Source organism: Schistocerca nitens, chromosome 7, assembly GCF_023898315.1.
Source record: "Schistocerca nitens isolate TAMUIC-IGC-003100 chromosome 7, iqSchNite1.1, whole genome shotgun sequence".
Classification (NCBI taxonomy): Eukaryota; Metazoa; Arthropoda; class Insecta; order Orthoptera; family Acrididae; genus Schistocerca; species Schistocerca nitens.
In genome coordinates this window covers 573,187,238-573,209,792 of record NC_064620.1, presented here as the reverse complement: position 1 = coordinate 573,209,792, position 22,555 = coordinate 573,187,238, and the positions used below count along the sequence as shown (strand labels likewise).

General features: G+C 43.1%; 1 protein-coding gene across 1 annotated transcript in view; it reads left to right on the top strand.

Annotated features, from left to right (window-relative positions):
* LOC126195138 (solute carrier family 22 member 1-like) overlaps positions 1-22,555 on the top strand; it is a 286,230-nt gene that overhangs the window by 175,813 nt on the left and 87,862 nt on the right. Inside the window, exon 3 of the mRNA XM_049933636.1 lies at positions 11,075-11,241. Coding sequence (XP_049789593.1) covers positions 11,075-11,241 — 167 coding nt within the window. The remainder of the gene's footprint in view (positions 1-11,074; positions 11,242-22,555) is intronic.

Below are 22,555 nucleotides of genomic sequence, written 5' to 3'. Positions count from 1 at the left end.
GCTATTCTGAAAGGACCTGAATATAATAGCTGCCATTTTCTGTTCAGTTGTTTTAATTTTGTAGACTTGGGATGTGAACGCAAAAGAACAAGGTCATCAACCTGATAGGTTTGTGTATTTGTAACATGTTTGTCATACTTCTCTTTCCTGATCTTGGCTTTATTGCTCAACGTAGTGTATGCCTGTCTTACTTTCTCTTCCAAAGGTGTATGTGTTGTGGATGCGGTTAGCTTTGGAATGGGCATAGCCCACTTGTCCTGTTCAGGTTTGTTTAATAATAATTCCTGTGGTGGGTATCCTGTTGAGGCATGAGGCAAATTGTTTACTATCTGCTCAAAGGGTGCTGAAAATTCGATCCACTTTGTGTGTTTGCGAGGTGAATGTATTCTCATGAATTGACCAAACTCTCTAAAAATCCTTTCTACGGGGTTCCCTTCCGGGTGAAATGCTGATGTAAGAATATGTTTTATGTTATGTGTGGCAACAAAAATTTCCATTTTCTTCCCGTAAAATAGGGTGCGTTATCTGTGATAATGCTGTGGGGTTTGCCAAACCTTGTAAAGTAACTGTTAGTCAAACGTCTAGCAATAGCAGATACGTTGACAGTGCGGATAGCATACAATTTTAAGTATTTTGAGAAGACATCAAATACAGCAACGATGTATTTCACACCTCCACGAGCCCTGGGATAAGGTCCGGCGATATCCAATGATACTAACTCCAAAGGTCGGGTTGGTACAATAGGATGTAATTCATTCAAAGATGATCGGTTGGAAAATTTTGCTTTTTGGCAGATGATACATTTACGAACAATTTGCAACACTCTCCTACGCGGACTGGGAAAATAACAGTACTGTACTATTTTATCAGTGCATTTGGTGACTCCGTAGTGTCCCCAAGTTTTGTGTGTGAACAGAATAAAATCGTCAACATGCGCGTCGGGTAGACAAACACACCAATGGTGCGAGTCTGGGGTACGCCTATGAAAAAGTACATTTTTGTGTATTGTGTAATATTTTTGTAAATGTGAAGAAGGATCTGTACGTAATTTCTTTTTGATATTTGACCATCTGGGGTCGCTGTCCTGAAGTGAAGCAAAGTTCTTGCACATATTGCGGTAGTGTGGGGCGTATGCACCATCATACATAAGTAAGATGTTAAAGTCTGATGTTTGCTCGGAACGTTCCGAAAAATCCTGTATGCCTTGGGGCAAACGGGACAGGGCATCGGCTACTACGTTTGATTTACCTTTAATGTAAATAATTTCGAAGCTGTATTCTTGGAGTGAAAGGCACCACCGGGTGAGCCGTGAATGAAGCAATTTGCATGATAGCAAGAAAGAAAGGGCTTGGTGGTCTGTGTATATGCGAGTATGTTTACCCCAAAGAAAGTAGCGAAACTTACGGAATGCCCAAATAATGTCAAGAGCCTCCCGCTCCGTCACCGAGTACGACCTCTCGCACTCAGTGAGCGTGCGGTTTGATGACAGATCGTCTTGATTCGGATTGAATTTGAAATAGAAAAGCTCCAAGGCCGTATGATGACGAATCCGTGGCTAGGCAAAAATCTGACGTCATGTCAGGGTGGCAGAGGAGGGGTGCGTTCGCCAATGCATCTTTAATAGCCTGAAAATCAGCTTGGCAAAACTCTGTCCAACTCCAAATTGCGTTCTTTTTCAGTAGAGTTAGCAGGTGAGAGATGTTCAGATGCTGTTTTGAAACAAACTTCCGAAAAAAAGAAGATAATCCTAAGAATGCTTTCAACTGTTTGCGGTTTTGTGGAGGAAGGAAATTACGAATAGCATCAATCTTTTTAGAATCGGGACGAATGCCTTCCGGCGAGACAATATGGCCTAAAAACTTGATTTCGCGCCTTCCTACTTTGGACTTCGAAAGATTTACTGTGACTCCAGCTTGTGAAAATTTAAATAAAATTTGCTGTAACAGATCAATATGTTCCTCCAACGTATTTGTTGCCACGACAATATCATCGACGTACGCCGTGACGCGTGACAACAAACACGGGCCGAGAACGGCGTCAAGCGCCTCGATGAACACGCCCGCGCTTACGCGCAAACGAAAAGGCAACACTCAAAACTGATAACTGCGTCCTTCACAAAGGAAAGCAGTGTATTTACGACTGTCATTGTGAAGGGACACCTGCCAGTACGATAAGCGGAGGTCAATATTAGTTAGGTATTATACATTATAAAATTTTAGCAACTGTTCGTCCAAGTTGACGGGTCTTGTTTTAACAGGTATAATCATTTTGTTGATTTCACGTGCGTCTAGCACCAATCTGACATTGCCATCTTGCTTGCCCACCGCCAGCATAGGACTCCAATAAGGGGAATGTGATTTTTCTATGACTCCCCAGGTCAACATAGGCTCTATTTCACGTAAAACTGCAGGTTTCTTCGCCCATGGAATATTATAATGTGTCCTGCAATAAGTCTTATGTGGCTTAACATCCATTTTGTAGCTATAACCTCTGATTACACCAGGCATCTCACTGAAAACTTGTGCATAATCACATAATAATTTGTACAATTCTTCTTGCTGTTATTTCGTTAAATAGTCAGATTCGACACATTTCTGATACAATAAATCCTGCTCAGTCTCCTGATAGTCTGAATCTTCAGGTGTTAAATTACATACACTAACTATGGTAGGATATACCAATTGAAATTGACTTACTTCGTAATGTTTTTGTCGTGGTTCAATCGTCTTGTTAAGTTCAACATTAATTAGGTGTTCTCCTACAGATCATTGACATATGCCATTACTTAAATCTATGATTGCTTTGTGTTCATTCAAGAAATCCATCCCTACGATGCAGTGTACGATAAGCTTGTCTACAATCAGAAAATTACACTTGAACTGTGTATTGGAAAATGTGAAGTTAACAAGGGCTTGCATGCGTATATTCTTAGATTTAGTACCTGTGGCACTAACCACGTGGCAATTCTGTACAGGTAATGTAGGTATGTTTATAATTTGTTTCAATTCATTATAGAATGCGGTTGACATCACACCTGCAGCAGCATCAGTATCGAATAAAATTTGTACATCATAGTCGTTAAACTTAACCCATGCCGTAGCTTGTATGAATTCTTTAACACAACTGCCTGATTTAATGTTTATCTCGTCGGTTAATTCCTGTTCTGCTGTCATTTTGTCATCGTACCTGAGGAAACAAATCGTCTCAGCCGTTGCGCTCTTACAACACCTCACGACCGAAGCACGAGCGCTTAGCTCGGTCGTCGACTGTTTTCCGTCGTCTGCTGTGTTTGGCGGGGTTCATTGACCGGCTCCACTATGTTTACATTCCGGTCGGTTGGCGCCCACGCGTCAGCTGATGGCGCGTCGCAATTGTTATTGCTACTTCGTGGCGGGGAGTGCATGACTGTACTGGGGAACGGCGGCGGATTCCGTGGAGGGTTATGATTTGTCATGCGTGGATGTTGTGTGTTCCACATATTCGGTCGGTGATTGTTGGGATTGTTATTGTTTTGATGGTAATTATGTCTGTTATATGGCATGTTCCTGTCAAAGTAGCCCGGGTTGTACCGGTTATTCTCACGTCTCCCATTGCGGTTGTTGTTGTACTGTCTGTGATTTTCATTTTGCATGTAGTTACCATTTTGATATGGGGGATAATTATTGTTGTTATTATTATTCCACGAATTTCTGCGGTTGTTCCTAACGTCATACACGTTTCCATTTGATGTATCGCGCGCAGGCATCGTACTGCGTCGCGGCGCGGAGGGATGGTTCCACCAACCACCGTCACTACGGTTCCTTTGGGGTGGGTGCTGATTTTGTTTACTAATAAGAGTAAAATTTCAATGGCGTGAATCGCCTCTGTAAACTACGTCCATTTGATCTAAGAAGTTTAAGAAAGTCTTAACGTCATTCTCCACTACTCCTATTAATCTGTCTCAGTATGGAAAGGGTAAGTGGCTCTTTAAAGTGTCAATTATCTCTGGCAAGTCGGCTGGTTTGGACCAGTACAGTGTCTTGTCTACGTACCTCTCAAAGTATTGTCTTAATGTCTCTTTTTTAGGGTCATAGGCCTCGAGGTTGCACACTTCTCTCCTTAGACTCTGTTACTCATTCTCGGACCAGCATTTGTCCAAGAAGGCTTGTTCGAACTTTTCAAACGTAAGGCACCGCCGCTTCATAGCGGCACCCCACTTAGCTGCTCGTCCTCTCATGAGATTGGTGACGTATCTGATTTTGTCGACTTCTGACCAACTACGTGGAAAAACACCGTCAAATGATGTAATAAACACAATAGGGTGGACTTTGTGCTTGTCCTCACTGGAAAATGTCTGGAAATACCCATGCCTTACAAACGTGTCATCGGCCATGCCGGTTGGCATAACACTATTGACGTGGTCTGTGTCACTTGCTACTCTAGGTGTTGTACCGTAATATTGCTCGTTCGGTGGAAAAGAAAGCGGCACATTGTAATTTTGACTTGAAATAGGTGATTCCACAATAGGTGTTCTGTCTGTCATTAGCCATGGTTTTAGCTGTTTTGTCGTTCCCTGACGATGCATTTGCACCAATCGCCAAACACGGCACAACATGGTCTCGTAATTTTGTCTCTTCGTCTTCTATGTGTTTTGTCTCGTCTTTAACATGTGTCTTTGTTTTTGAAAGTATGTCCTGTGTACTTGTTTCAAGTTTTTTGTCCAGATAGTCGTCACACAATTTATATTCGTGTACAATTCTCTCGGCCATGTTGGTGTCGTTGTTTAGTGACGCGAGGTCCGCTTGGTCTTCTAATTTTTCTATCTTTTCTTTGAGGTGGGTTTGTTCAAGAACTACCATTGTGAGTTGTTGGGTAATATTTCCCACTTCTTCAGTCAGCTTTTCTTGGGTGGAGCTAGCTGAAGTGTGGGCCTGAGCTAACTCTTCCACACAGGTGTTCACTTCCTGCTGCACATTAACTATTTGAGTTAACTGATTCTCACATCGGGTGATATCGTTTTTTGTTTCACGTGTGAATGTAACCAAAGTTTCGTCCTGTTTAGTGACTCGGTCGGACAATGTCTCAAATTGCTGGCTGAGCTGTTGAGTGGTGTTATTTAATTCTGTGATCTGTTTTGTCGTCCGTTCAAAATTTTCGGTCATAGTATGATTTAATATGTCAATTTTCTGACTAACGTCTCGTTTCATGTCTGCAAATAACTCTAATAGTCGGTCCAGTTTGTCAGTTTCTTATGTCCGATTTGTGTCACATTGCTGAATTTGTCTCATATTCGGTTCTGACATTGACATTAACAATGGCGCTGACGGTCTAGTCTCGCGTCCATTCCACATTTCGTCATTTAAAGTCGCCATCTGTGTATTATCATAAATGTTGCGCGTTTGAGGCAAAATCATTACATTGATCTGTGAACTCGTCCATGGAGGGAAACGCGGACTTTCTTGTTGGTTGAAAGATGAATCTACTTCACTTAACTCATCTGCCGAAACTATCTCTATCTTACCGCGTTCCATTGTAATAGGATGTATAATTGTCTGATTAATAAAGATTTGACTCAAATTTAGGATGAAATATTTTCTCGTCAATGTAAATGATTGCTCTATTGCAAACAATGGTTGAGAAAGATGCAGCAGGACGGACAAAATTTTTCGTAACAAATGACTGTTTGGCGGTCAAATTCACGATCTTCATATGCTACAACAATACTATAATTACCACAAACTACAATAGAGATAGATAATTTTGGAAAAATCTAGAAGAAAACTACAGGATGTGTGGAAAGGGAAAAATGGATTCTGCAGTTGGCTATTGAATGTTTAAATGAAACATAATTGTGTGACTCACCATTAAATTTTCTGTCCTGCAGCGGCTGGTCAAACACTTCTGCGTAAATCGTATTCGTCAAAATATGGATTTTCTTAATACATCTCCATCGGATAACCACAAAAGGTCTCAAAATAACAGTTTTGCATCAATATATGCCATGAAAAGAAAACAGATTGAATTAGTTACAAAAATTCTTTACAATATTGTTGTATAATCATTTGCTTAGGTACAATAAAGTTGGTGTTTTCGTTACCCTTTAAACTTCAGGATTTTTTGTTATTCTCTGTTGGGAAAAAAATACAAATTAAAGTTTCAAATTTGCTCAAAAACGACACATCCGAAAATTGCGTCCTGTCACGGTCGCCAGTTGTAGTGGTTAGTAAAAAAAGAAAAGAGAGAAGAAAAGAAAAGAAAAAAGTTGAAAATGTGGGAAGAAATCGTAGGTGAAAATGGTTTTTTTAAATCGTTAAGGACCGTGAAAAAAGGGAAAGAAAGAAAAAAATGCAGATCGGACTTCGTATTACAGAAAAGCTATCGGACTTCGTGATTCGGAAAAGCTATTGTTGGGGTGGTCCTAGTGGCGTTTTTGAGCAAAAGTTAAATCAATTTCCACTACAAAAATTATTGAAAAGAAACAGAGAATAACAAAATGTAACTGACAGGGGGAAGTGGCGTAGATAAGAGTTCATCCTTTACCAGGTTAACTTGTCTTCTTTCGTGTGGCGTCCAGGTCTTCAAAAATGTCCTTCATTTCTGCGTGAAAAGTCTGCTCCGAAATCTTGCAATCGTCCAGGAATCACTAATTTATATCAATTAAAATCATCTTGATACTGTATACAATTTAATTTACTTTGCTACTTCCATCCTCCGAATTTCTTAACAACTTCGACAATATGTCTACACATTAAAATCAGATCAAGACTAGCTAATAAGTTTTTTAACGTCTTCATCAGATCACGTCTGCCTTAAGCTTCGGCTATCAAGAGACAATCAAGAAACGGATAGAAAACAAAAAAAAAGAGTTACAATTTTAGTATTTTCTCTGGCGTCGAGCGCTCATACCGCTGCGACGGGATATTTTTTATCTGAGGGAACGAGTGTAGCGCTGCGAAATTCAAAGTACGGCTACAGCCTCCTGCCTTTGATGAGTATTCATATTTTGCTACTTAACAGATGATGTAATTCATGACCTTGCAATTTAGTTCCCTTCATTCCAAACCAAACACTCTTGTGCCATCATCTTTCAGTCTTAGAAGGGGTCCACCTCCTCTCCAAGGACGATGGGGCTCCCAGGGTGGTTATATGTGGTAGTTTATGGCGGGAAGCTTTACAGCTGTTACATGGTGGTCACTTCTTCCCACACCAGATCTTTGTCTCACAGACATGTGTACTGGCCCAGCATTGACCGGGAGCTGGAGCATTTGCTTGCTCCATGTCTCCTGTGTGCTAGTCTCCCAAGGCTTCGTTCTCCTCATGGCCTCCAGCAGTACAGTCCTGGGAACACATCTGTGTGGATTTTATGTGTCAGTTTCTGAATGCGTTTTGGCTGATTGTCATTGATCCATTTTGACGTTTCCCATATGTGGTCCAGTGCTCCTTGGCCACTACCGAAGTCTCTGTTCATGCTCTCCCAAAATTTTTTTCTGTGGAAGATCTCCCAGTTTTTCTCGTTTGTGAAAATAGACCCCAGTTCCTCTCTCAGCCGTTTCGTGATTTTTGTGTGTGGTCAGACATTTGCCATGTTCGTACCCCTCCCTTTCACCCCCAATCTAACAGGGAAGCCAGCCACATGATTACCATCTTTAAGACCCAGATGAAAAAATAGATGCAGGACTTCCCCATTACATTTCTTTCTGACAGCCTCCCAGACGACTCCTATTGGTACCAATAGCCCTTAAGTTCTCCATGGGCTCCAGCTGAGGACACTACTCCAAAATTTCCACCCAGAATCTCACCCACCATCAGAATGGTGGGCTCCATGTGGTTCCAAGTTGTACAGCGACCATAAACCATAAAATTACCAAATAAGCAGCAACCAGTCGCAAAATCATGTTTTCTTTATTTACTTTTGCAAATCGATTTCAACTGGTTAACAGCCATCATCAGTGTTTTCAACGAATATGTGCCCTAATAGTAACACTGTCTTAAGCAGAGATCAAACATAATGTACAGCTGTACTGAGTTTTCCACCAGGGACAGCAGTCTGACTGCGTTGTTTAGGTTGTCATCCCCTCCACCCTGCTGTTGGTTCCTGGCAGTCTTCATGTGTCAGGGAATGGCTGTGACGTCTACATGCTATGAACTGGAGACTGGGAGGTCCAGCCCCATTGAAATCAGCTCTGAATCCAGGTGAATGTCCACCCACCTGTGGGTGTCCAACCCCCTGTCCCAACCACACCACCACCTTGGCTGGTACCTCGGTCACTCGGTGCCACCTACCCACTGTTCTTCCGGCCTCCTCTTCCATCTGTGTCAGTGCCTCCACTCGATGAGCCCACAACTTTATAGTTTACAGCAGCAGCTCCTATGCCCCTCTACAGTCAATGGACATGCCCCTCACTGGTTTCCTATTTTCTGCACAGCCTCAGCATGTGGTGGAGTCTCCGCCACCTTGCACACCACTGCTGGACTTCAGCAAGGATCCTGGCGTGGACTGCCCATTGCTGATCCTATTATCTCTTACTCCAATGGAAGGACATCGGGGTACTCCTCGCACAGCCTCTTTTGTCCATATTCTAAGGCCTCCATCGATCAGAAGTTGCTCTTGCCTCTCACCTCGAAGGCTTCCAATGACATGGACAGTGTCCACATCGTGGCCATCCACAGCAGTGCTCTGCACCCAGGGGGGAGGAGTCTGGTGACCTGCACACATTCCATACCTGAGATCCAGCACCAAAGAAACAGACAGATGCCAGACCCATCACAGGCTGCAACTCACTGATGCATGCACAGCCTCTCCTCCTTAACTCTGCCGGCTGGCTGACAACTTATGAGTCAGTCCCAGCCAGTCTCATGCTCAGTTGCCTGTTGACATTCTGATTAGGATTACTGAACTAGTAGTCGAGCCCCTCTGTGGCAAGTGTCTTCCTCAGCAAGTTATTTCTAGAAGTAATAAAGTATTGTGACTTTTGTGACGGCCTTCGTAGCGACAACACTTCGCTGTAGAAACGGCCTACGAAGTCACCGCCACACTTTTAATAGCGGGCCGACCGGTCCGCTGGAACAGTGAACAGAAAGATGAAAACCCAAACACTCAGATTAAATGAAAGTCGGTACTTATCTTTATTAACGACGATATAGAACAAAGTGGTGAACATGGTCTACAGAAATCTGTCTAGTTCGAGTCGGAGCGGCTAGGTCAGCGTTGGCTGATGACAAACAACAACTCTGCTGCGATGAACACACAACTGACTAGCAGGTACACAAGTCGGTGGCGAGTATACAACTGAGCGGCGAATCCAGAACTGTCCTAGCGCTCGCGACTCCAGCGCTTAAGAAGCCATAAGCCAGCGGTGGCGCGCGCAGACTTGCGGTGATTTCCTGTATCGCTGGCGCTGCTTATCCGGATGGCGTCCGGACTTTGATGCTGCCAACCTTTTTGGCAGCGGGCTCGGTTGGCATTACTGGCTAGGATATAACAGTGACCATCACTGTATGTGTGTTCTTGTTGTTAGAATAACGAGAAGGGGCTGTAGAGAGTAAAAACTGCAGGAGGATTGCAAGCAATAATTAAAGATATTTGAAGTAAGTGCTACTCTGAAATGTAGAAGAGGTTGGCACAGATGGCAGAGTCATGGCGGATTGCAACAACAAGCCAAGGATCCTCTTGCTTGAACTGTTTATCATCTGTGTTCCACCTCTGTAGAAGGCTATAGTTGCGATGAATATTTTCAGAAATGACTTCGTGAAGTTTAAATTTGTATTAGATACTAACATACAGTAAAATCTCGATAATTTGTGCCCCGGCAATATGAGCCTCCATTTAATCCCAGGTGGATGACGCATAACTGTTGCATTTAAAAAATCAAAAGAATATCGTCAGTAAAATAAAAAATACACAGGGAGGGGAGAAGAAGGGGGAGGGAGGGAGGAAGGAGGGAGGGAGAGGGAGGGAAATAGTGATTTTAATTATGGAGTAGAAGAGGATGATGTTGGTGCCAGCAAGATCAGTGATGGAATGGTGCCATGAGAATTTCCTCTGTGTACATGGAGCAAGAGAATGTGATGACACCTGCTGATATTACACTTCTACGCCGATGGTAGGACTATGCTGGTGGGAACAGATGTGCTTCACAAAAACAAAAAACTATTGATTCCTTTTTCTGAAAATAAATTGTGTACAGTAGTAATAGTTGCACGGTAGCTTATAAAATACTTATGTGCTTACTGTAAATGTTTGAGCTCCTCATAGGACATTATTTCTAAAACTCCAAGTTACACTTTAACTCATTAAATAACTTTGTTTACTGTAATAATACTGTTAACATAAAGTTCTGGATCAAGTTTTAAATAAAAGACTTTTAAAACCATCTCTCTGTGTGTAATTCAAGTTTTCGAAAATTCAAGCTCTACAAAGCCCAATTACCTCCAATTACCAATGTTTTATGGTAGTTCTTTTTTCCAAAATTGCTGTTGTTGCTACTGACAGTCTGCATTTTCTGTCCTGTCTACTTCAGCCATTGGCAATTATTTTGCTACCCAACTAGGAAAACTTTTAGTGCTGCACTTCCTAATCTAATTCCTTCAGCATCACCTGATTTACCTCAACTGTATTCCATGCTTTGTTAATGTCCATCTTATAACGTGTTTTCAAAACAATATCCATTCCATTCAAGTGATCTGGCAAAGTTAATAAAGGCATCATCAGAAAACCAAAAAAATTTTGTTTTTCCTGCATGAATTTAAACTCCCTTTCAAAATTTCTTGTTTGTTTGCTAAGGTGTAGGTTGAATAACTTTGGGGATAGAGTTGTAGGCTACCTCACTGCCTTCTCAACTAGTGCTTCCCCTTCACATCGTTTGACTCTTATTGTCTTTATACATATCTGGTAAACTAGCATGGTCTCAGAGATGTGATAGGGCAAGCAGAAAGCAAAAGGAAACACCAGTGTGTTATGGAGAAGTCAGAAAACATACGAGGAAGTAAAAGTGTTTACTGTAGTCTCAGTGTGATTTTGTCCACTTTTTGCTATAGTGCTACAAAGTGTCTGTAAGTATGGGTATTTAACCATTGGAATGGGGTTCTGATGCAGGTGTGTACAGCAGCTGCGAGCGATACTCAGATGACCTGGTGGCAGCTTACATCCAGTGGCAGCGTGACCACAGGCCGCCAGCACGGGCGCATGAGGCACCTGTCACCACCTGTGACCAGGGCTGGCACTACAACCTCTCGGCCCTGCCTGCTACCATGACAAGTGAGGTATGGTGCACTGTTTGTTGGGGAGTCCACTCACTTATGTAAAATGGAAAAAAAGTATTAAAACCTCCAAATCTGCGATTTAAAACTACATATTTCCAGGGCAGGGGGGGGGGGGGGGGCACACGTAGCAACCTATATGAACAGAATTAGTGTGGCTGTGTACTTTGTATGAACTACATATTGACTGTGAGAATGCTTGTACTTGGTTTTTTTTAACTCTGTAGACTTGTGGGATTGACAAAGGCAGTTCTGGTGATTTAGTTCCAGTGGTGCTGCATGAAGCTGGATGACAGCTATGAAGACTTACTCTGCATATCAGGTTGAGATAGCCGGCCGGGGTGGCCAAGCGGTTAAAGGCGCTACAGTCTGGAACCGCGCGACCGCTACGGTCGCAGGTTCGAATCCTGCCTCGGGCATGGATGTGTGTGATGTCCTTAGGTTAGTTAGGTTTAAGTAGTTCTAAGTTCTAGGGGACTGATGACCTTAGAAGTTTAGTCCCATAGTGCTCAGAGCCATTTGAACCATTTTTTCAGGTTGAGATATATCCCATATGTGATGGTAGTCCGAGAAGACATGTCAGTCATCTCAATTTCAGATGTCAGATATTTATAGATTCACACCTGGACAACGTAATGCTTCTTTTGCTGTCATAGACTACTAAATATATTCAGTATTCAATTCTAATTCCATTTCATATCAGAATAATGGGTATGTGGCAATGATTTAAAAGATACTTGAGAACTTAAAACACAACATATTTTTTACTTATCGTTTATATAAAAGATTTCCAGAAAGTTCTTTATAATCCTGGATTCATTTCTAGTTTTCTATACTGAAGGCAGACTAGTGATTCTCATTATTTTACCACTTAACTTCCTCCTTTTTCAGCAAACAAATAATTTAATTCAGTTTTAGTTACAATTCATTACTTTTGGCCACAGTGCTAAATATAATGACTGACTCAGTACAACTGCCTGCCAAAGATATTGCACTCAACAGGGATTGTCCAGAAAAATGAATCTTTCCAAATAATTCATTCACAAATTAAGTTTTATATTTAAACAATAAGTGCAAAATGCTAACAAATAAAGTTGAAATAACTTTTTGAAACGTTATAAATCTATTTTCTCATCAGAAAATTTTTTAATAAGTACTTGTTGTTTGGATTTGACTAAAACATTTGCACAAGTGTTATTCACACAACTATTTCTTCAAAAAGGAATCTGCAATGATATAATTGAACTCTGCATATGTTGTTGTTGTTGTGGTCTTCAGTCCTGAGACTGGTTTGATGCAGCTCTCCATGCTACTCTATCCTGTGCAAGCTTCTTCATCTCCCAGTACCTACTGCAACCTACATCCTTCTGAATCTGCTTAGTGTATTCATCTCTTGGTCTCCATCTACGATTTTTACCCTCCACGCTGCCCTCCAATGCTAAATTTGTGATCCCTTGATGCCTCAAAACATGTCCTACCAACCGATCCCTTCTTCTAGTCAAGTTGTGCCACAAACTTCTCTTCTCCCCAATCCTATTCAATACCTCCTCATTAGTTACGTGATCTACCCATCTTATCTTCAGCATTCTTCTGTAGCACCACATTTCGAAAGCTTCTATTCTCTTCTTGTCCAAACTAGTTATCGTCCATGTCTCACTTCCATACATGGCTACACACCATACAAATGCTTTCAGAAACGACTTTCTGACACCTAAATCTATACTCGATGTTAACAAATTTCTCTTCTTGAGAAACGCTTTTCTTGCCATTGCCAGTCTACATTTTATATCCTCTCTACTTCGACCATCATCGGTTATTTTACTCCCTAAATAGCAAAACTCCTTTACTACTTTAAGTGTCTCATTTCCTAATCTAATTCCCTCAGCATCACCCGACTTAATTCGACCACATTCCATTATCCTTGTTTTGCTTTTGTTGATGTTCATCTTATATCCTCCTTTCAAGACACTGTCCATTCCGTTCAACTGCTCTTCCAAGTCCTTTGCTGTCTCTGACAGAATTACAATGTCATCGGCGAACCTCAAAGTTTTTACTTCTTCTCCATGAATTTTAATACCTGCTCCGAATTTTTCTTTTGTTTCCTTTACTGCTTGCTCAATATACAGATTGAATAACATCGGGGAGAGGCTACAACCCTGTCTCACTCCTTTCCCAACCACTGCTTCCCTTTCATGCCCCTCGACTCTTATAACTGCCATCTGGTTTCTGTACAAATTGTAAATAGCCTTTCGCTCCCTGTATTTTACCCCTGCCACCTTCAGAATTTGAAAGAGAGTATTCCAGTCAACATTGTCAAAAGCTTTCTCTAAGTCTACAAATGCTAGAAACGTAGGTTTGCCTTTTCTTAATCTTTCTTCCAAGATAAGTCGTAAGGTCAGTATTGCCTCACGTGTTCCAACATTTCTACGGAATCCAAACTGATCTTCCCCGAGGTCCGCTTCTACCAGTTTTTCCATTCGTCTGTAAAGAATTCGCGTTAGTATTTTGCAGCTGTGACTTATTAAACTGATAGTTCGGTAATTTTCACATCTGTCAACACCTGCTTTCTTTGGGATTGGAATTATTATATTCTTCTTGAAGTCTGAGGGTATTTCGCCTGTCTCATGCATCGTGCTCACCAGATGGTAGAGTTTTGTCATGACTGGCTCTCCCGAGGCTATCAGTAGTTCTAATGGAATGTTGTCTACTCCCGGGGCCTTGTTTCGACTCAGGTCTTTCAGTGCTCTGTCAAACTCTTCACGCAGTATCTTATCTCCCATTTCGTCTTCATCTACATCTTCTTCCATTTCCATAATATTGTCCTCAAGTACATCGCCCTTGTATAAACCCTCTATATACTCCTTCCACCTTTCTGCCTTCCCTTCTTTGCTTAGAACTGGGTTGCCATCTGAGCTCTTGATATTCATACAAGTGGTTCTCTTCTCTCCAAAGGTCTCTTTAATTTTCCTGTAGGCAGTATCTATCTTACCCCTAGTGAGACAAGCCTCTACATCCTTACATTTGTCCTCTAGCCATCCCTGCTTAGCCATTTTACACTTCCTGTCGATTTCATTTTTGAGACGTTTGTATTCCTTTTTGCCTGCTTCATTTACTGCATTTTTATATTTTCTCCTTTCATCAATTAAATTCAATATTTCTTCTGTTACCCAAGGATTTCTATTAGCCCTCGTCTTTTTACCTGCTTGATCATCTGCTGCCTTCACCACTTCATCCCTCAGAGCTACCCATTCTTCTTCTACTGTATTTCTTTCCCCCATTCCTGTCAATTGTTCCCTTATGCTCTCCCTGAAACTCTCTACAACCTCTGGTTCTTTCAGTTTATCCAGGTCCCATCTCCTTAAATTCCCACCTTTTTGCAGTTTCTTCAGTTTCAATCTGCAGTTCATAACCAATAGATTGTGGTCAGAATCCACATCTGCCCCAGGAAATGTCTTACAATTTAAAACCTGGTTCCTAAATCTCTGTCTTACCATTATATAATCTATCTGAAACCTGTCAGTATCTCCAGGCTTCTTCCATGTATACAGCCTCCTTTCATGATTCTTGAACCAAGTGTTAGCTATGATTAAGCTATGCTCTGTGCAAAATTCTACAAGGCGGCTTCCTCTTTCATTCCTTCCCCCCAATCCATATTCACCTACTATGTTTCCTTCTCTCCCTTTTCCTACTGATGAATTCCAGTCACCCATGACTATTAAATTTTCGTCTCCCTTCACTACCTGAATAATTTCTTTTATCTCGTCATACATTTCATCAATTTCTTCATCATCTGCAGAGCTAGTTGGCATATAAACTTGTACTACTGTAGTAGGCATGGGCTTTGTGTCTATCTTGGCCACAATAATGCGTTCACTATGCTGTTTGTAGTAGCTAACCCGCACTCCTATTTTTTTATTCATTATTAAACCTACTCCTGCATTACCCCTATTTGATTTTGTATTTATAACCCTGTAATCACCAGACCAAAAGTCTTGTTCCTCCTGCCACCGAACTTCACTAATTCCCACTATATCTAACTTTAACCTATCCATTTCCCTTTTCAAATTTTCTAACCTACCTGCCCGATTAAGTGATCTGACATTCCACGCTCCGATCCGTAGAACGCCAGTTTTCTTTCTCCTGATAACGACGTCCTCTTGAGTAGTCCCCGCCCGGAGATCCGAATGGGGGACTATTTTACCTCCGGAATATTTTACCCATGAGGACGCCATCATCATTTAATCATACAGTAGAGCTGCATGTCCTCGGGAAAAATTACGGCTGTAGTTTCCCCTTGCTTTCAGCCGTTCGCAGTACCAGCACAGCAAGGCCGTTTTGGTTAATGTTACAAGGCCAGATCAGTCAATCATCCAGACTGTTGCCCCTGCAACTACTGAAAAGGCTGCTGCCCCTCTTCAGGAACCACATGTTTGTCTGGCCTCTCAACAGATACCCCTCCGTTGTGGTTGCACCTACGGTATGGCCATCTGTATCGCTGAGGCACGCAAGCCTCCCCACCAACGGCAAGGTCCATGGTTCATGGGGGGCTTATGAAAATGACAAAATAAACAGATCAGTAGCATGCTGTGATTACAAATGAAGAGACTGATGTCTGATGGAATGAAATCTCATACTCCTATAAACATTAAAACCACCACATAAACTTATTGTCCACCATATATTGTATGTCAAATGCAGTATGAGTGATGGTGTGTGCTGCACCCAGATTGTCAGGTATTGTTTGGTATGCACTTGACAAGGAGGAAGGTCGCTTATTTTTAGGGTTCCTCCCTCACCCCACCACAATGTATCTTGTCTTAAATTATGTAGTAAAAGAAGCAAACAAATTTCTGAATTGCACAAATTCTTGTGCTGAGATTGTATTAGATTCTGCCTTGGCATTAGCTATGGTTGTTTGTGAGTTGACCAAAAGTGTTGCACATACTACAGTGAATCAGATAGCAGTGTGCACAACTGAATCCAGGCTAATGGATGTGGGAGTGGGCTGACCAAGCCTGCAGTGGCCATAGATGTCTTGTGTTTGTTGAGAGAATGCTGAACAGTGCAGGAGACACCTGGAATCTCATTTTGCCCATTCTACTGGTGTTCTCACAATATTACCAGATTAAGGCTTGTTTCTCACATGGCGTGAGGTGTCTGTCAGGATGTTATACAGCTGTGGTGGCATGGTTGTCATAAGCGTCCTGCAGAATTTATACGTGGGGCACGATGTGGTCGCGACTCGTCTACTCTGCATTAGGATTGATATTCACAGGCCATTTAAAACAACAGTTGAATGTTGTATGGAACACTGCATAATTGGCTTTGTGATTGTTCTCACTCACTCACATTGTTTTCCGTGAGTCTAATCATGCTGGAGACCCTTCATGGATTTGGAACAAATCAATTGAAAACATTAGCAGACAGGAGAAGCTAACATTAGTGAAGTATAAAAAGAAAAAAAATATGATGTGCTAATCTACTCACACTGATAATTATATGAATTAGTTACTTCTTGATTATGTAACATTCATATAATACAAGAAAAACAGCGACTGAAGTTCTGCTTATACTGCTCAGCTGCTCATTTATCTCATAATTCAAAGCAAGATCTGTTTATTAGAAACATTAGAGTTATGAAGACTTCATGTTCCTAAGTCCAAACACCTTCTGATAAACTGTAGAAGAAATGGCTGATCTATTCTTTTACTTTGTTTCTGAAAATCTGGATTTTTTAATTTCCTGCATTTATCAATAAAGTTTGTTGAAACTAGTCTTGATCACATAAATACTTTATTTAAACTGGTGACCGGTTTTGATCTGTTACATCTCTTTAGAGCAGCCTGCTCAGCCAGCCTAGCTCCTGCCACCATCGTGGAGTAAAAGGTCTGAAGATGATCTAAGTACAATAAATCAAAACCAGTCACCAGTTTAAAAGCATTACATCAGTACTTGTACAGGGTTGGGCTTCATCCATATTCTCTGTACACATGACAAGTAATGTAAGAGAAGCCAAGAGGGGCAGCACCACAGCAAACTGGCCTCCCATGGCACAGAGGCACACGGTACACAGCTAACGCGGGCTCTCCTGTTTCCAGTAGTGATGTAACAGTTACCTTGGCAACCAAGTATTCGCTCACCGGCTGGCTTGTGTCTGGCCTCCACTCCATATGCTTTGAGCCTCTGGTTGCCTTAGGTTAGGGCAAAGCTTTCGCAGTTTCACTTACTCTCTAGTGTTTTTTCTTTCTTCGTTATTATTATTTAAACACCTCACATAAGGTGGGCTGGCAGCAGCATACTACGCTGCTCTTCAGCCTCAAGTTGTACAAAGAAAATACAAAGGAGACACAGAAGATACAATACAAAGTGGTGGGCAAAAGGAAACAGTAGACACAGAAACAAATAACACGAAGCCATTCACACTCGATGAAAAAACACTAAAAACTGTCAGCACTGCACACAAACACTGATGACTTGAACGGTACAGGTGAACGAAGGAGCATGACGGCGAAAAACACTAAACCACAAACACGATGGCACACACACGAGAAACTGATGGCGATGATCTCCGGTGCGCGAATTTCCACTGAACGTGTGCGAGTCCGGGGACCTGCCAAGAGTGGAAGAAGGGGGTGGGGGAGGGAGAGGGGAGAGCAAAGATGCCAATGGCAGAGGAGACGGTAGGAGGAATGAAGGTATAGGGGTAGGGGAAGACCGGGGGAGGAGGGGGGAGAGAGGGAGGAGGGAGGGAAGGGGGAGAGAAGGGAGAGAGGGTGCCCATAGGAACAAACACAGGAAAAGGGAGGGAGTATCAAAGTTGGTAGGAGGGGTAAATGGAGGGGAGGAGGGCATCATCAGGGATGGGGAGCTGGCAGAAGCCACCTTGGGTGAGGGTATGGAGAGTGGAGAGATGGAGAGCAGGTTGGACGTGGAAATACAGGCACGGCAGTGGACAGGGGCGGGAGAGGATGGGAGAGACAAGCGGGTGACGAGGATCAAGTTTACGGGAGGTGCAGAGGATCCGTATCCGTTCGAGGAAAAGGAGGAGGTGGGGGAACGGAATAAGGTCATACAGGATCCATGTGGGGGAGGGGAGACAGATGCGATAGGTGAGGCGAAGAGCAAGGCGTTCTAGAATCTGAAGGGATTTGTAAAAGGTAGGGGGAGCGGAGATCCAGGCAGGGTGGGCGTAGCAAAGGATAGGGCGGATGAGGGATTTATAGGTATCGAGGATAGTGGAGGGGTCCAGACCCAAGTACGGCTAGAAAGGAGCTTGAGGAGACGGAGTCGCGAGCGTGCCTTGGCTTGGATTGTCTGGAGGTGGGGGTCCAGGAGAGGCGACGGTCAGGGGTGACGCCAAGGTACTGAAGGGTGGGGGTGAGGGTGATAGGGCGGCCATAGACGGTGACATAGAAATCGAGGAGGCGGAAGGAAGGGGTGGTTTTGCCTACAATGATCGCCTGGGTTTTGGAAGGATTGACCTTAAGCAACCACTGGTTGCACCAAGTGGTGAATCGGTCAAGATGGGACTGGAGAAGGTGTTGGGAGCACTGCAGGGTGGGGGCGAGGGCAAGGAAGGGGGTGTCATCAGCGTACTGGAGAAGGTGGATGGGGGGTGAAGGCGGCGGCATGTCCCTAATATTCAAAAGGTACAGAAGAGGGGAAAGGACGGAACCTTGGGGCACACCGGCGGAGGAGAAGAAGATGTAGGAATCTGTGTTATGAATGGTGACGTATGAAGGACGTTGGGAAAGAAAGGATCCGATCAGACAGACGTAGTTAATAGGAAGGACGAAGGTTTGGAGCTTGAAGAGGAGACCGGAATGCCACACACGGTCATAGGCGCGTTCCAGGTCAAGGGAGAGGAAGATAGCGGAGCTCTCTAGTGCTGATGGTTTAGAAGAAATAACACCCACTAAGATCTTTCACACTCGCTGACAGAATTACATAAAGGTTATTCTATGACGTTTCTGAACTGCAGCCGGATCATGTTGACTTCTTGCACAATATTTCGGCGGGTAACCGTTCAGTGTCCGCCACTGGAAACTGCCAGTTCACGGTATAGCAAAAATTAGCGCGAAGACGCATGCGCATTGGCCGCCGTCACAGGAGCGGCCTCTATTGAAATTCGTGCCCTCTGTAAACACTGTCCCAACTGTGGCACGCAGGCGCATGCGTGAAGATGAAACTAAACGTCCGCCCTCTGGCGGAACGCGCGTTTGCGGCGCTAAAAACAAACGTCACATGTCGCCAGACGTGTCATTGTGGGTAAAATGTTTCTTCTCAGAAGATATTAAAGACATCAATGGGTCCTAAACCTTGTCCAGTTGAAAACCGCCGTCACGATTTGTAAGATCTCGTGCTAAACGTATTTCCACTCATTCTTTAATTACTGAATCCCAAAAGGATCTCGATGGGGCGGAAATTTTTGTGGCAGAATAATGCATAGAGTGCCCTGTGGTAATACAGTTATCACCTATGGCGGACTTATTGGGCTGTGAAAGGCAATTGTAGCGCTCATGTTCAACGCACTTTACGTGCACTGTGCGTATCGCCTGACCCATGTAAGCTTTGTCAGAGTGGTAAGGAATTTTGTAAATCCTGGCCTTCCTGAGACGCAGCGCGTCCTTTAATGAATCGAGAACGACACTAATCTTCGCTTGTGGCCGGGAGTTTACTTTAATTTGATGTTTACTTAGGATCCTTCCTACTGTAGACGAATGGTTGCCGACAAATGGAAGGAACGCCGTGGACTTGAACAGCTCCTTATCCTCTTGATGGTGTGAGTAGTTACGTCTCTTCCTCCTTAGCGTTGTACTAATATGATGTGGAGAGTAACTGTTACATCTGAACATCTACTGTAGGTGTTCTAGCTCCTTAGTAAGGCTGTCTCCATCAGAAACAACATGTGCCCAGTGTGGCAGCGTTCTAAGGACGCCAGTAATTTGTGAAGGCTGATGGCAACTCGACGCTTGCAGACAGAGGTGTGGACTACAGTAGACGGTAGCCCTAATCACCCATCCACTTTCTTACTAACCAAGACGTCCAAAAACGGTAAGCAACCATCCTTCGCCATTTCCATCATAGATTGGATGTTCTTGTGGATCGAATTCAGGTGTTGCTGGAAATGTGACAGTTCTTCTTCAGCATGGGGCCACACTACAAAAGTGTCATCTACATATCGCCAGAAGACTCTCGGTTTAAGTTCTGCTGAATCAAGTGCCCTTTCCTCAGAGTCTTCAATTACAAAGTTTGCTACCAGTTTCCTAAAAGTATTAATTTTTGAATAAAAAGTACGTTGAGGAAAAGATGTGATGAACAAGTGTTGTTATATCGGCCGTGAATTTATTGCTGATGAGCGACAAAGAATCCGTAAGAGGAACCTTAGTGAAAAGTGAGATGACATCGAAGCTCACTAATAACTTGGTTTCATTGACTTGAAGTGACTTCAGTCTGTTGATGAAGTCAACAGAGTTGCAACCAAACGGTTTCAGGAGAGAGGCAAGATGTATAGCCGAATCATACGTGGAGGCATCGGTATTAGTAACGATCGGCCGTAACGAAACTTCTTTTTTGAGTCTTCGGAAGACCATATAACCTGGGTGGCACAAAAACATGAGGTCTTAATCTTTTGGCCATTTCTTGCGAAATAGAGAAAGAATTCAGCAGCGATTGCGTTTTCCTTTCCACTTTCCCTGTGGGATCTTTGTCAGTCTTCCGATACATTGATTCACTCAACGGCCGAAATATTGTGGCAAGCAGTCAGCATGATCCAGCTGCAATCCCAAAACCTCATACAGTGTTCAGTATGCCGGGAATACTTCAAGAATCACAAGGCGACGGCATTACATATCGAGAGATTGGACAAGCTACGCCACAAGCGATAGCCATTGTTAAGTTCTCTGTGTTTTTTAGTCAAGTGTCGGGACAATGGCCTTATTCCGAAGTTTGCAAGAGTGAGACATTTTATCCAGACCGTCGCTGCAAATGTCTTTATACGAAAGGCGAGCCTAACAGAACAGAATGAGAGGGTCTGCTTTACTCGCCGTTAATTGGATGCCATATCGAAACAGCTGTTTCATCTGCATATGGAGATTACATCCGGCCTACATCACTTTTCTGGGCATGGGTCGACGGTGTGACTTGGGCAAAGTCGGACTGGGTCCATAGGGAGTCTACTTCAAGACAGTCTTCGAAGTTCGCTCGTCTGTCAGCAATGTTACTGTAAGGAGATACTTTTTCACGCTGCGTGGTCAAGTTAACCGATAAGGTTATTGACAACGTAACGCTGTCTGCGCGTGGGAAAGGCTCACATTTCGCCCCTACGCCCAGAGTCCTGCCTCAAACTGATTTTATTACTGCTGATGAGGAAGTTGTTAGATCTCTTCCTAGTGATGCTGCGGAAGAAATAAGACGTGAAACATGTCGTGCACTAACGAAAGCTCTGCGTCAGAAGAGCAACATTTTTGCCGTGGAGAGGGCCACACTACAAAAGCTACGAGAAGTTCCTCACACGGTGGTCTTACCAGCGGATAAAGGAAACGCCGCTGTGCTGTTGCCAAGTGAGGCTTATGAAAAGAAGATTTACAACTTGTTGAGTGAACCAATGTATCGGAAGACTGACAAAGATCCCAAGGGGAAGTGGAAAGGAAAACGTCAGCGCTGCTGAATTCTTTATCTATTTCGCAAGAAGTGACCTAAAGATTAAGACCTCACGGTTTTGTGCCACCCAGGTTATACGGTCTTCCGAAGATTCACAAAAAAGAGATTCCGTTATGGCCGATCGTCAGTAATATCGACGCCCCACATACGATTTGGTTATACATCTTGCCTCTCTACTGATACCTTTTGTGGAAAAGTGCGCGCATCATGTTTGCAGCTCTGCTGACTTTATCAACAGACTGAAGTCACTTCAACTCAATGAAACCGACTAATTAGTGAGCTTCAGTGTCATCTCACTTTTCACTAAGGTTCCTCTTATGGATTCTTTGTCACTCATCAGCAATAAGTTCATGGCCGATATAACAGAACTTATTCATCAGGTCCTTTCCTTTTTATTCAATAATGAATAGTTTTACCAAATGGACGGTGTTGCCATGGCCAGTCCCCTCTCCCCTCAGGCAGCAAACTTTTTAATTGAAGACTCTGAGGAAAGGGCACTTGATTCGGCAGAACTTAAACCGAGAGTCTTCTGGCGATATGTAGATGACACTTTTGTAGTGTGGCCCCACGGTGAAGAAGAACTGTCACGTTTCTTGCAACACCTGAATTACATCCACAAGAACATCCAATTTACGATGGAAATGGCGAAGGATGG